This window comes from Adiantum capillus-veneris, chromosome 15, assembly GCF_014529385.1.
Source record: "Adiantum capillus-veneris isolate H3 chromosome 15, ASM1452938v2, whole genome shotgun sequence".
NCBI lineage: Eukaryota > Viridiplantae > Streptophyta > Polypodiopsida > Polypodiales > Pteridaceae > Adiantum > Adiantum capillus-veneris.
In genome coordinates, this window is record NC_140945.1 from 76,596,389 (window position 1) to 76,612,530 (window position 16,142).

Consider the following 16,142-nt stretch of genomic DNA (forward strand, 5'->3'; position numbering starts at 1 on the left):
GTTTTACAACGTCTCTGGTGTCGTATCTCTCTTCTCTCTCTATCTCTCAGTCTCAATACACTTGCACGCACAATATCCATTCACTTTGTTTGTGATCATAGCATTTTCTCATTAAGAACGGAAGGCTTTCCTTTCCATAAGAACAAAAGGAACCTTGAGCACAGTTCGGAGCACTCATCTTGAGCAAAGCGCAAACATTCATTCCGCTGCACCTAACATTGGTATCAGAGCTTTGGCAGTGTTCTGTATCACTCAAGGAAAGAACCACCAGAATCACAAGAATTTTTTTTGTCGCACGAACTCAAGTTCGCTTGGGCGTGTCGATTCCTAATCGTGTTTTTGAAGAGTGACAGGAATCCCAAGAAAGAAGGGCTTGTCCAACCTCCCCTTGTGTCTCTTTTCACTCATTGAGAGCAGACCGTGCACTTAGCGGCCGGCCAATCGACGTGAGGTGGGAAAAAGCAACCTTGGTGTGAGCGCAAGGCCGCCGAGGGGTGCGCCCGCAAAAAGGAGTAGAACTCGGGTGAAGAGAAGACCCTTCTCAAACACACATTGCAAGCAAAAGAAAACCTCAAGAACCCAAGTTCCTCGTGAACTTAAGAACCCAAGATCCGCAAGAACCCAAGTTCCTCGTGAACTTAAGAACCCACAAGAACCCACAATTGCAGAATGGTCATCACTCGAAGCGGAATGGATACTTCGCTTGGAGGTGATGAGCATGAGAGAGACGAAGAAGAATTTTCCCCACCAGGAGGTTTTTCCGACCCTCCCCCTTCCCCATCTATGTCAAGGATTGTACTAACTCCTATGAGGAGTTTAAGCAGTTGTTTAAGGAAAGACAGTTAGAACGCGAAGAAAGAAAAGCAGAAAGAAAGGCCTACGAAGAACGAAGGGCAGCCATAGATCGTGAATACAAAGAAGGAATGGCAGCCATAGAGCGTCAATACGACTTGGAAGAAAAAGAAAGTCAAGCCAAATTTGATCGCGAGAACAAAGCAAGACAAGCAGAATTTGATCGCGAGAGCAAAGCAAGAATGCAAGAGATGTTGTGACTCTTTTCTCAAGTGCAGGCACAGATGCAAGAGATTCAGAAGGAGACTCTCTTAGTCTCTTCTTCTCCAAAGTATAATACACAGGATTTGCATGATTATGAGAAGCATGATGAATTGAATGATAATGATTTGCATGATGATTTGAATGACAATGACAAGCATGATGAATTGAATGACAATGATTTGCATGATGATTTGATTGACAATGATTTGCATAATGATTTGGATGATAATGACAAGCATGATGATTTGCATGATCAAGATGTGATTTCTCACAAGCATGATGAGTTGCATGAAGATGATGTGATTGTTCACAAGGATGATGTGTTAGTTGATGCTTTTTCTAGCAAAGCTAACCTCATTGTAGATTCGATCAATCACGAAGAACTGATCTTGGCTTTCGAGTCGAGGTCCAAAGAACCCCCACAGGACGATTTGATCATTCAGGAAGAAGCGATCTTGGCTCTCGAGCCTTGGTCCAAAGAACCCGCACAGGAAGTATTATGTGTTCGCATGATTGATACGCACGCATTGTTCGAATGTTTCATTCGTGATCGTTTCCCGTGTTTTAGTCAACATCGTTATGTGTGATCCCTTTTCCTAGGCATGCTATATCGTATATTGAGCACGTTTCTCTCATGGATGAGCACGAATGTCTGCGGATTTTTCATGAAAAGCTGAAAAGTATGTATGTCAGGAAGTCACATTCCATGTCATGACACAGTTTCCGAATGAGCACATGACAGTATGAGCACCAAGCATGGGCATTTACGTTGTGAATTGCCACAGTTGATTGCTTTAGATCATAAGAGAAAGATTCGATCTCATTGTTTTCGTGTGTGTGGTGAACCGTTTCGCACTCCATCTCTTTGTTCATCTACATTGCATGCACAATCTTTGAGGAAGACTATTTTTTCCACTCACTTTACATGAAATAGGTATGTTCATGGTTTTGTGTTGGAAATGGTTTCATGAATTTTCAGCCGTGGAGATTCTTGAAGAAGAAAGAAGCATGACACTCAACGAAGTTGAAGCATTGAAGGAGCCACAAAAGAGGATGTCACGTGACACATCCAAACCTATGTGTCCGTGGACAAGCTGCAGCATGATCAAGGTTCAGTCAATCCAGTCAGTCTAGATTAGAAGTGATCTGGCACTTTTGTGAGTCTATTCGTAGACCGTGCATGCCCAGTCACGTAGTGTAGATGCATATCCTCTGGTTGCACACAGCATGATCATAAGGATTCCCGTTAGAATCCATCAGAATCAGTTAGGGGAATTTTCCAACGATTTTAGCCTATTTTCCCTATTTTTGGTATTTTTCACTTATTGATTTAAGTGACTTTCCGACAAAAGTAGGTAGGGCAATTTTGCTAAGAAAATATATAAGCAAACCCAAGTTAGCACTAAATGGCAGAAGAGGCAGCAAGAGCTCCACGCTCAACAGGCAGCTTCTCAGCAAAACCTCCCCCCGAGCAGGAGACTTAGCGTTTTCAGCCAAGGACAGCCTGGCGTTTTCTCCATTGCAGATCAGCCCCAGCGTTTTGCATGGCAGATCAACCCGGCAACAGTTAGACACAGCAGATCAGCCTAGCGTTTTTGCATTTGCAGAATCCCGGCGCGACAAAAGGACCAAAATTCAGCCTAGCGTTTTTGGTTGCAGATCAGCCCCGGCGTTTTGCACCTTTACCGCGACGGAAAGTCAAGGAACATTAGCGTTTTCAGTTTTCAGCAGTTAGTACCCACAGATCAAGTCCCGAACCTCACAGATCTCACCTCCCGCAGCAATTCCTCGCCGCACGGTCAGTTTCCGCAAGATTTACAGTTTCAGCCCGGAAAACGCAGATTTCAGCATCTGCGTTTTCAGCGCGTCGTCGTCGCATCGTCGCCATCGACATTGTCATCGACACAGAGTCAAAATTCAACAGATACAAGATTTGCAGATTTCAGCCCATAGCGTTTTTGGACAGCAGTAGAAAGATTGCAGATTTCAGCCCTTAGGTCGACTTCGTCATCACCGTCGTCATCGTCGACATAGCCTAGACTTGTATCAGTCTCATGCATACCATTTGTACCAGATTGTGCAATCATAAGTAGACCACTCTCGCCGATGAGAGTGGGGCCTTCGGAAGAGGGTTTTACAACGTCTCTGATGTCGTATCTCTCTTCTCTCTCTATCTCTCAGTCTCATACACTTGCACGCACAGTGTCCATTCACTTTGTTTGTGATCATAGCATTTTCTCATTAAGAACGGAAGGCTTTCCCTTCCATAAGAACAAAAGGAACCTTGAGCACAGTTCGAAGCACTCATCTTGAGCAAAGCGCAAACATTCATTCCGCTGCACCTAACACTCAAGAACCTCAAGACCCTCAAGAACCTCAAGACTCAAGAACCCAAGAATCCACGACCCGCACGAACCCAAGTTCCTCGTGAACTTAAGAACCCAAGATCTCAGTGTATGGTCATCACCCGAAGCGGAATGGATACTTTGCATGGAGGTGGTGAAGAAGAATTTTCCCCACTAGGAGATTTTTCCGGCCTTCCCCCCTCCCCATCTACACCAAGGATTGCACTAACTCCTATGGAGGCTTTCGACAAGATGGTGATGGAGAGGAAGTTAGAACACGAAGCAAGAAAAGCAGAAATAAAGGCAGAATTAGATCGTGCACACAATGAAAGAATGGCAACCATAAAGCGTGAGCACGAAGAAAGAAAAGCAGAATTGGATCGCGAGTACCAAGAAAGAAAAGCCGAATTGGCTCGCAAGCGCGAAGAACGACGGTTAGTCTTTGAGCGTGAGTGCGAGCAAGCGCGCTTGGCGGCTGAAGATAGAAGGGTAGCCTTCAAGCGTGAGCGCGAGCACGCACGCTTGGCGGCCGAACAAAGAGTCCAACACATGCAAGAGTTGTTCCGACTCTTTTGTAGTGTGTAGGCGAAGATTGAAAAGAATGAGAAGAAGGAGACTCTCTCAAATTTTTCTTCTCTAGAGCACGACACACATGATTTGCATGATAACGATTTGCATGATAAGGATAAGCATGATGCTTTGCATGATCAAGATGTGATTATTTACGAGCATGATGATTTGCAGGATAAAGATGTGATTGTTCACAAGGATGATGGTTTAGTTGATACTTTGTCTAGTGAAGCTAACCTCATTGCAGATCCGATAGATCACGAAGATCCGATCTTGGCTCTCAAGTCGAGGTTCAAAGAATCCCCACAAGAAGTACTATGTGTTCGAATGAGTAGTCAACACGCATTGTTTGAGTGTTTCATTCGTGATGCTTTCCTGTATTTTAGTCACCGTTCTTATGTGATCCCTTTTCATAGGCATGCCATATGATACGATGAACACGATTCACTCATGAATGAGCACGGATGTATGCGGATTACTCATGAAAAGATGAAATGTTTGCACCCAAGGAATTCACATTCCATGTCTCTTCCTTGGCATGACACAGTTTCCGAAAGAGCACAAGAAGGATTGAGCATCAAGCATCGGCATTTCCATTGTGTTTTGCCACAGTTGATTGATTTAGATCAGAAAGTCAAGATTTGGCCCATTGTTTGCATGTGTTTGATGAACGGTTTGGCACTCCGTCTGTATGTTCATCTACATTGCATGCACAATCTTTAAAGAAGACTAGAATTTTTCCAGTCACTTTACATGGAATGGGTATGTTCATGGTTTTGTGTTGGAAGTGGTTTCAGGAATTTTCAGCCTCGAAGATTCTTTAAGAAGGTAGACGCATGACTGTAGACGAACTTGAAGCATCGAAGGAGCCACAGAAGACTGTCGTTTTCGGCGCGGCCCAAAGAAGCAAGCGTTGCAGACCTTTATGAAGTTCAAGTATCACATGACCCACGCATCAGAGTGGGCCGACGAAGAGTCCTTTCCAGGATTCGAGACGTTGTTGGCGATCTCCCTCGACGCCATATTGTTCGGTACCAGTACCTCACTTTGAAAAGGAGGGGATGTCACGTGCACATCTAACCCTATGTGTACGTGGACAAGCTACTTCATGACATGGGTTCAGTTCAATTCAGTCAGCTTAGGAATAGGAAGTGATCTGGCACTTTCGTAAGTCTGTTCGTAGACTGTGCATGTCCAGGCACTTAGAGTAGATGCATATCCTCTGGTTGCATACAACATGACCATCAGTTTTCATCAGAACCCATCAGGAGCATTTTTACAGTGCATAGACCTATTTTCCCTATTTTAGCCAATTTTCACTTATTATTTTTGAATGACTTTTGTTGGGAACTAGGTAGGGCATTTTTGATAAGCAAGTACATAAGAAACCTAGCGCTAGCACTTTCTGGCAGAAGAGGTAGCAAGAACACAACGTTCAACAAACACCTTCTCAGCAAGACTCCCCCCCGCAACAACCCTAGCGTTTTGCAACACAGCAGACCTAGCGTTTTTCCATCAAGAACTCAGCCCTGGCATTTTTGGTTTGCAGAGCAACTTGGCGACAACAGAGTTAGCAGATCCATAGCGTTTTTGCATCAGAACGAATATTCAGCCCTAGCGTTTTTGCATCAGCATGACCCCTTAGCGTTTTGCAGATTCTCCACGACAAGATCCACAATAGCACTAGCGTTCTCAGTTTTCAGCATTAAGACTCCGCAGTAGAACCCCTGAACCTCGCAGATCTCACCTTCCCGCAACAATTCCTTGTCGTACGGTCAGATCCATCGAAGTTCGCAGTTTCAGCCCGGAAAACGCAGATTTCAGCATCTGCATTTTCAGCGCATCGTCGTCATCGCCGTCGTCACCGACATAGTGTCAGAATTCAACAGATAAAGTTTTGCAGATTTCAGCCATTAACGTTTTCAGATTTCAGCCCGTCTCGTCGTCGTCCTCATCGTCGTCGACATCGTGGGCAAGTCCAAAGCATTGTAGAGATTTGTGCAATCAATAGTAGAACGCTCTCGCCATAGAGAGTGGGGCCTTCGGAGGAGGGTTGGACAACATTCTGGTGTCGTATTCTCTTCTCTCTCTATCTCTCAGTCTCAACACCTTCATTCACAGTGTTCACCACTTTGTTTGTGTCCATTGCACTCTCTCACTAAAGGAACGAAAGGCTCTTCCTTCCGTAAGTCTCAGCCATCAGCGTTTCCATCCTCGCCATAAAGATCCATCCCCTTGGCGTTTATCCAGACTCAGCCATCGCCAGCCCAGCCCCATTGCCTGGCGTTTTCCCCCCCTTCAAGCCGCCCAAAGCCAGCGTTTTATGGATCGCTAAAGCATCAGCAGCTGCAGCGTTTTTGCCTCAGCTCTTCTAGCGTTTTGTCAACAGTAGAGAACCTGCTGATCCAGCGTTTTCTCAGCCAAGGAAACAACCTAAAAACGCAGCCTAGACAGCAGATACATCAGCGTTTTTCCTCATCATTTCAGCCCCGACAAGAACAGTCAATTTCAGCCACAAATCAGCAGGGAAAAGCAGTCAATTTCAGCCCCCAAAGTAGCACAGATTCTCAGCCTTGCCATTTGTGGACAGCAGATAAAGAAGCATCGAATTCAGCCCTAAAGTCTTCATCGTCTTCATCGACATAGTCCCCGTTGCATCAGTCCATTGCATACGTATTGTACACCTTTGTGCAATCAAAGTAGACCACTCTCGCCAACGAGAGAGGGGCCTTCGGAGGAGGGTTTTACAACCTCTCGGGTGTCGTATCTCTTCTCTCTCCTTCTCTCAGTCTCATTCACTTGCACGCACATTATCCACTCACTTTGTTCGTGATCATAGCACTCTCCATAAATACGGAAGGCTCTCTCCTTCCCTAAGAACTAAAAGGAACCTTGAGCAATAAAGATCACTAATCTTGAGAAAATACGACATTCATTCCGCTGCACCTTACACCTTGTCTACCTGGAAGCATTATCTTCTAGGAGTAGATTTTGTGATCAAAACCGATCACCAGAGTTTGCGGTATTTTCTTACGCAACGGAAATCATCTGAGAAGCAAATGAGATGGGCCAACTCTTTGTCCATGTTTCACTTCCAAATCCTCCATACGGCTGGGAGCAAGAATGTGGCTACAGACGCATTGTCTAGACGGCCTAGGGTGAACGCGGTTACTTCTGTGTATCACCAAGAACTGGAATCACTACAAGGGTTGTATCCGAATGACTCAGACTTCTCTTCCATTTGGAATAAGTTACAAAATGGAGAGGATGAATATCCCTATTCCATTCGGAATGGTTACCTCCATCAACACCAAGCAATTTGCGTGGCAGAACCATTGAGAAAGAAACTCGTGGAAGAAGCACATGCTTCACTTATGCGGGTCATCGGGGAATTCTCCCTACGACCTTAGCATTGGAAATATATTTCTTTTGGCCAAGCCTTAAAGCAGACATTGATCAATATGTCAGGGAATGCTTGGTTTGCCAAAAAGTAAAGTATGATCAGCATAAGACGTCGGGTTACTCCAACCTTTACCTGTGCCTATCAACCCTGGGAGAGTATTGCCATGGATTTTATTATGGATCTCCCAAATACTCAAACTAGAAATGATGCGATCTGGACCATCGTGGACAGATTTAGCAAGCAAGCTCTCTTTATTCCAGTTAAGAAAACAATCAAAGCAGACCATATGGCTAGAATTTTTCTAGCACGGATCTTTAAGTATCATGGGCTGCCCAAGTCTATTGTGAGTGATCGAGATCATCGCATGACAGGCAACTTTTGGCGTGCCTTGTTTGATAACCTTGGCACAAAGTTGAATTTTTCTTCTGCATATCATCCTCAAACAGATGGGCAGAGTGAGATCGGTTAATTCCACAGTATTGGATATGCTGAAATCTTAAGTGTCAGAAAGACAGTCTGACTACGAGAAGTATTTGCCCCTTGTACGCGTATAACAATACCGTGCATTCGTCTACGGGGAAAGCACCTTTTGAGATTCTCTATGGTAAGCCTTTGCTTCCACCGATCCTTGTCACTAAGGATAAGATTTTCGCAGTAGATGAGTTTGTCCGAGATTTGGACACAGCCTACGGGCAAGTTAAGAGAGCAATTTGTGCTCTCAGGAAAAACATAAGAAAGCAGCAAACAAGCACAGAAGGAATCTGGACTTAACAGTCGATCAATTAGTCTTACTCAAGTTTGAGAAGGTAAGACTAAAGGACAAAGCGACTCATAAAGGGAAAGTGGTAAAACTTTCCAATCGCTATTATAGGCCGTTTAAGATAATTGACCAAGTGAACGATGTGACGTTCCGATTAGACTTACCATCTAATTGGACGATCCACAATGCTTTCCATGTTAGTTTACTCCGGCCATATGTAGGACAGTCTCCAAGTCAGCCTATTGCTAAGGAACCTCCTGAGGTTGAGGAAACGGAAGAAATACTCCAACCAGAGCAGATCATTTATCATCAGGAGCGGCCACTTAAGTCCGGGAAGGTTACACCAAAGTATTTGGTAAAGTTTAAGAATTATTCTACTCTAGATGCTAGTGGATGACCGAGCAAGAATTAGCATCCTATCACAAGATTCTAGAAGGATATGTACAAGCACTACAGTTGAGGACAATTGGTTAGAAACCAGAGGGATGTTGCTAAATGGACTATTTTCTTGAGTAATTTCTTTTTATTGAAATTAGGATGTTTAAAGATGTGCACTTGAACCGTAAGGTTAGGCTGTAGATCTACTTGAATTATTAAAAGCCATCAAGAACGGAAAACTCTGATGCGTCATATGATGGGTGACATTAAGCATTGCAAAGGGGTTTTATTGTTAGTTCGGTAGGAGAGACCAAGAAACGAGTATTCCTGATGCGTCACGTGATGGGGTGACGGGAGCATCGGAAAGGGAATATCTCGTTGGTCTGGCAGAAATCCGAACTGGAAAGAGGAATACCCGTAAAGACGCAAGCACAAGAATAAAGATGGATTCTCATAAGCTTTTCTTAAAAAGCGAAATATTTTAACAAGTTTTCCGCGAAGAGCTGACTCTTTCCCGCGAGGAATCTATGTCTCCATTGCATTTGTGCATGTGGTTTCATTCTCCTGGGAAGTGCTGTGAAAAGCATTGTTTTTAACTTATAAGGTTTTATTGAGTTAGGCACGTTCAGACCAATTTTAAAATATGTCGGCCGCCCACTTAATAAGTGGACAACCACCTAGAAAATAAAGCAACCAAACCAGCCAGCAAATTCTCTCTCACTATTTCGGGTAGAACAGCCAAAAAAAAAAAACACCGCGGTCTCTACGCGGGCAGCCTCCGCTCAGCTATTCCTGTCGTGGCCAAGGAGCTATAAAAGCATCCCATACCCTCACTCAGAGGAAGGAGTTGCCAACGCCAGCAAGAGAAGACTCTGCCGCTAGAAGACGCAAGAGATCGCGAGACTACGAAGCACGGAACTCGCTTTTCCCGCGAAAGAGCGATCGGTATCTGTTGTGGATTTGCCATGCGAATTGTTGTCCCATGTTTGTATGTGTGTTTGCAAGTACTTCATTGTGAAGGAGAAGCGGGAAGGCTTCGGCCTACGCTTGAGAATTCCGGGAACGAAATTCGGAAATTGTCTACGGAGTCTCGACTCCGAGTATAGAAGGAAAAGGATTGAGAGCTCGTCTCTCTGATTTCCCTTACAAGAAGGAACGACCATCGAGTTTGAGAATTAGAACGGAGGGGTTTTCTCCAGTTCTTGTGCTTGTAAAAAGATCCTCCCTAATAAAGGATTCTCTTTTGGGGGGGGGGAGCCCATCTTCTGGTCCCAAATACTATGTCGAACTTCTTCCTCAACTCTGTTTAGTTGAAAAATTATTTATTTTCATCTTGTTGATTATTCGTCTGCGCTCCCGTTTGTGACACTCTTGATACCATTGTAACAAACATGGTCTGTCCCGATAGAAGCATTCAGTTTAGCATAGTCTATTCCAATAGAACTCCCATTTTAGCATGGGCAAATCTAGTGGAACGGGTTTGCACAAGGGGGGAGTCACTTCGTTCCTTCGTCAACAGATTGCCCCAATTTTTGATATAGAGTCATTGATGTCCCTTTGGGTTTCAAGGATACTGCTGAGCTGACAGCATTCTGTTGTATGACTTTATGAACTGGAATTCCCAATAATGAAAATGATACTGATTGATTTGTACTTGACTTGTTTTGAGTGCACGAACTGATAGACGAAATGACTGCAGCATTTCGATCTCATAAATCTCTATAGACATGATTGCAATATGAATTAGTTAATCGTGCATCTGTGAGGTCCCGACTGGATCTAGATGCGATTGCTAAATACGTTGCCGATTAATCATGGTCTGAGATTTGGAATGATTTTGAATGTGATCTGTCATGTGATGTCCTATGATGTCAAGTGATGTGATTGTCGATTGGTACATGTGTTAAATGTGTTGTTCCTAGTGCGTCAGTACTAACGGTCAATGTCTGCTAAGACAGTTCATGGCCTCTGTCTCTTTTGCAAGCGTAATCGAGGGCGATTACAATGCTTTCAAGAGGGGGGTATATCACAAATGGGTGACGTGGCAGAAGACTCGGACACACACGGTTGTGATTTGCTCGGAAAATGCGCCGACAGTGACATGTGGCAGACAATACGAAAACTCCCGCTTTTTACGCTGACTGTTGTTGACGTGGCATCCGTCGGATTTTGCAACGCGAATTGCCAAGCTGCTGACGTGGCACTGCGTACGGAATCCGCTGGCTGAATTGGTAGCTTTTGGGGATTACTGCTTTATTTTGAGAAGCTTTTCAGTTGAATGCTTTTGGGGCTCTGCTTTTGGGAATCCCTTATACCATTAAATAAGTGGGCTAGGCCTCACTTCTCAAAGCATTTGGACGCAGAGTCTGAGAGTGAGCACCTACCCACTCTCTTGTACTTCGAACACAGATTAATACAAAAAGAAATACCGAAAGGGACGCCAGTCTTTGGGGCCAATATCTCTAAGCACAAAACTACGCCGGGCCGTGTGAATTGTGAATTGTTTGAAGTGAATCTTTGTTGTGTCGAGGTAGAATCTTGACTTGGGGTGTCCAAGTTTGTTACACGAGCCCCCCCCCCCCCTCTCTCTCTCTCTCTCTCTCTCTCTCTCTCTCTCTCTCTCTCTCTCTCAGCATAATCTGGGAAAATTCATACGCCTTGCCATAAGTAACTGTAGCGCTACCTCTTTGAGAGGCTTTGGCAGAGTTTACACAGAAAATTCCTCTCTCAGCTCTACGCTCTCTCACAATTTCATGCTCCCACTCTCGTGAAGGCAGTGAAGAGGCTAAAGAGTGCAACCAGAGGTGGGAGGCAACCAGTTGATGCTTGTGTGCATCCCTTTGTGGATAGCCACACTCACACAAGTGCTCTGTTCGCTTTCTGTTTTCAACCCTCAAATGAGCTCCTGAAGGCCAAATTTCAGCAAAGGCAACTTCGGCACTCTGTAAGTGGGCAGATAATAAAAGTAATCCCTCTCGTACAAAGGAATACAAAACGAAACAGAAATAGCCGTTTCCGGCTTCAGGTACATTAAATTTCAGCCACTGTACTAATGAAAACCATGCATTTCTTGCATCAAAATAGTTTCGGGCTGGTGAACAGTAAAAGTTTCTCCGGTTCATGTGTTTTGTAAGCACCAATTGAGAAACTAATAGAAAAATCTCTTGAAAGGGGGGGCGGCAGCCCACCTTTTGGTCCCTAGTGTTGTGTCCCTTTAAATTACTTTTGTGTGGTCACTTCCAATTCTGTGATAGACGCGGGAAACAAAGGCAATCAGAGGTGCCTCCAGCTACTATGGCTTATAGGCGCAGGGATTCCAAATCTTCTTTAGGTCCACTCTTTGTCGGATGTTGTACCTACTACAATCTACAGGCGCAAGGTTCCACTCCTTGGATTCCACCTCCTCTTCAGGCGCACACTTCTTCAGATTTTGTAGATCCATCATCCCAAGTAGAGCCTACTGGCATACTACCTGTCACCTCTCCTACTCTTGCAAAACTTAAAGTGGGCACCCCTTGGCAGGTGGTCCATTAGTTCGTTAAGTTGGTGGATTAGGTTTTTGAAATCCTAACCCCTTTATAGGCACCTCGGCCACAACTTCTGCAGTTCTTCTAGGTTAAAGTTTTTAACTCTAACCCCTTGTCTTCTCGGCCTCCGCCTCGTCCTCTCAGGTTGGTCACGCCACGTCAACATATCAAAAAGGGAAGAGTCATCTCTTCATCAAAAAAGGGCATGCCTGTAACGAAGCACAAATACGGAGAGATCAGATATACGCACGCCTAGAAAGTAGGAGCCACGAGATGAAAGGCAGGGACTTCAATCCCTAAAGACTTCACTTCGTTTGAACTGACTCATTATTTCTTAGCTTTATGTTTCATTACAATGCCTAGTACCTGAGTCACTAATATCAACAAGAAATGTACAAATTGAGAAATGGAATGCCATGCCAAAAACTCAATAAACAACTCTACACAAACTTTGAGATAAATCAGACCTGCCATTCTTGTGTTGCACCACTACAGCATGTTGTCGAGATACCGATGGATGATCAAGCACAAAATCGCACATAATTGCTTGCCGACCAAAAATATTGCGTCTCTTCTCCAAGTTAATTTTGTCGACAACTTCACCATCTTTAACAACATCCAACCAATAAAGACCTGGTCTGGGTTCCACTGCCCAATCAGGGGGCTGCCAGGTTGACTGGCCACCTCCTATGCTTGAACTTGGAGATGCCACCTGCTCCACTGCCACAGATTTTTGAGAAGCTGGTGGCAGCATTTGATTGGTGATGGCAGTAGATGGGAAGGGTGAGCGTGCCGGCATTGATGTGAATGGGGGGCGCGACTGAGTTGAAGCGACTGATCCAGCCACCTGAGCAACTGCTCCATTGTTAACTGAAAACGGCTCCTCTGTTTGAGCTTTCTTGAACCTATCCAAGCTATATCTGTGCATTATTGGGGCAGCAAACTGCAGCTTCAGCACATATCACCAAAATTCAATCAATACTTGAAAAATCTCTCTCCCTCTCTCCCTCTCTCTCTCTCTCTCTCTCTCTCTCTCATACATATTACAACTTCCTAACATCCCATTCAACCCCAAATTCAACATCATAAGGCCAATGAGAACAGACACCAAAGACCAGCCCCAAGCACAACAAAAACCTGATTAACCACGCAGAGACTCACCAGGACGATAGCTACCTAGGGCACTGCACTCTTTCAGACTCTTCCTCTACATCAAAAACTATGTTTCCTGCAGGATGAAAAAGACTGACCATTAATGAGAAAATAGAGGGGAGGGTTTGCATGGTCAAGCACATACCTCTGTTCAGAAAAGGAGAAACGCCCAAGTACGATACGAACACATCTGCCAAGATGAAATGCTCTAAAACGATCACAAGGTTTTAATTGCCGGGCACAGACCTGTGCTCTCGAAAGAATGGTTTGCATAGGAGCTACTTTCTCTGAAACCACACCCGATGTAACTTCTTGAATGGATCAAAATCGTACCTGCAGAAGAGAATTACAGGACACAAACCCTTGAAAACATACCTTGCGAACACGCAGACGATGTCGGGAACAATCGAAAGAAAGCATCAGAAAGCTTCGGCATGGATTGTCCCTCATGAAGTTTAGGAACTTAAGAGTAGTGTGATGATGGACTTTAGTAGGACAATAATTAATGATTAATTAACGTATTATAAAATCAATTCAATTAGTATAACGAGGGCAGGATGAATCAATAAATGCTGTTCTTCCCCTTATTATAGTCATTCAAACACAAAGACGACACCTTGTAGCTACTACCAAGGTATCTACTACGAGTCTATAGTCCACTAGGTCAAGGACCAGTGGATTGATGTTGGAAAAGGCGTGCCTAGATTGCAAGTGATTAGAAGTGCAGGTCTTGTACATCCTTCGCTTTCAATAATTGCATAGCACACAAGGGCATGTTGTTCTTTGATCTAAGTTTGACAATGGCTCCATCTGATACATGTAACCATACGAGTAGATGGAAATATGCTTTTTCTTTGCAATATTATCTCAAGCAAATGTTCTCGTGCATCACTTGAATTTCTTTGCAGCTTTTTCATAATCCAATGCTCTTTTGGATCTTTTCAACGTTATGCGACCATTGCAATTTTACTATTTTGATGGATCTTACCCCCGATGATGGTCAGACATCAAATGTTAAGATACAATCAGTTATGAAAATGGTAAGGAAGCTCAAACTAGCTACAAGAAGCCTACACAAATGTTCTGAAGGCTCTTCCACCTCTCACATTGTAGCAAAATTGTGGTCTAGTAGTCAATAAAATGATATATTGTATCTTTTGTAAGAACCATCCTGTAGCGATTCGTCAAAGCCAATGGACTAGAAAGCTTTATGTTGTGCCTTCAAAATCATCAACATCCACTCCATCATCTCTCTATGTGGAACTCCGAGGTAGGATGCAGATCTCTTACACAACCAAAACGTAAGAGAAGGGAGGAATCTATTGTCCTCCTTTATGAAGGCCAAGGAAAGGTACCAATATGAGGATTTCTTTGACCAAAGAAACTTTCTCGTGGCATCTCTAACCTTACAAAAAGGTTGATTTCATATAGGTGTGCAAACTATCTAAGATCCATGAAATTGATGCTCTTCACCATCATCTGTAAGGTATCATACATTGTAGCATCTACAATCTAAATCTAATCATAAGTGCATTGTTGATCCAAATATATTCTAAATTATCAAATGTGGTTGGCATAACCGATTAGTGCTTGGTGGCGACCATACTTGCGTATGGGAGTCTTGCTACACACATAGTCCAGTTTTCAATCTACTCTACCGTAGCTACAATACTTGTAAAGACCGTATCTATGGTAAAGAACAATCCTACTCAATCTACAATTTATGATCAACAAAGCACGCATTGGTTCAAGCATGGAATGCACAAAGAAGCACATGCACACTCAAGAGAGCATACATACAAGCATTGAAGAGATCACTTCTCTCTATACATGCACAAAAATGCACATAATGTCACAAGCAATGCAAAAAAGAAAAATCACACACACTCAATAAATAATAGAATAGAGCAAAGACAAAGAGAATCTCTTCATCGCCTCAACATAGAGTACACAGTCTCGCTACAAAATTTTGTGATCAAGACAGTTATGATGTGGTACCCAAACCTCACCAATAAGAAGAGCATTTATGTCACCTATGTCAAAAACCAAACAGAATTGGTAGCCCAAGGGTCAAGAATCCACGGTCAGAATAGAGTTTTTTCTACAACTTACCTATGAAGGACTGCATACTTCAACTACAACTCAAACTCCATGGCACACAGTCGTTCAAACATGGAGCACCGCCTTTACACCAAATGCCATAAGCCCACGGGCTTATCATCCCACCTCAAGAACTTCATCAGCAATTGTCTAAGAGGACTCACTATTGGGAGGGGGGAGGCATTCAATACAGAATCCATTGCAAAATTATTTATGCATATTATCGGGCATTGTTTAACAATGGTTTAAACCTTGTTTCATTTTATTGCAATTTGATTTTTCAGCAAATGCTAAGTAATTCCCATGTGATTTGCCTCCTAGCAAAAAGGCCATTGGTACAAAGTGGGTTTACAAGTTGAAACGTAAGCTGGATGGTGAGATTGATTGCTATAAGGCTCAACTTGTTGCAAAAGGTTATACACAGCAAAAAGTCATAGATTATGAAGAGACTATATTGTTACTACTTTCTTGAATGGTGATATATTTGAGGATGTTTGCGTAACTCAACCTTGCGGTTTTGTCATTAAAGGGCAAGAAGATAAAGTATGAAAATTGTAAGAAATCTTTGTATGGGTTGAAGCAATCTCTCGTATTTGGTATGAGAAAGCTGACACTCATTTGGTTAAACGAGGCTTTCATAACACTCCAACAAAAAGCACTTTGTCTATAAAGCGTGAGGGTGATGTACTTCTCATTGTCGTTATTTATGTTGATGATTTGTTGATCATTGGACCCAATGAGATACATATTGCTGAATTTAAGGCTGATTTGAATGCTACTTTCAAGATGAAAGATTTGGGGCTATTGCGTCATTACTTGGGCATACCATTTAAGCAGTGTGATGGTGGTAT

General features: G+C 43.4%; 1 protein-coding gene across 7 annotated transcripts in view; it reads right to left on the minus strand.

The window, feature by feature from the left end:
- LOC147440921 (SMAD/FHA domain-containing protein) overlaps nucleotides 1–13,647 on the minus strand; it is a 57,656-nt gene extending 44,009 nt beyond the window's left edge. Inside the window, exons 1-4 of one of the 7 annotated variants that reach the window (XM_086482722.1) lie at nucleotides 13,567–13,647; nucleotides 13,438–13,478; nucleotides 13,201–13,267; nucleotides 12,507–12,982 (exon numbers count right to left, since the gene is read on the minus strand). In XM_086482722.1, the coding sequence (XP_086338848.1) occupies nucleotides 12,507–12,967 (461 nt within the window). In that variant the 5' untranslated portion in view covers nucleotides 12,968–12,982; nucleotides 13,201–13,267; nucleotides 13,438–13,478; nucleotides 13,567–13,647. The other 6 variants (XM_086482717.1, XM_086482718.1, XM_086482716.1 and 3 more) reach the window with 6 other exon arrangements.
- Between the last annotated feature and the right edge of the window lie 2,495 nt (nucleotides 13,648–16,142).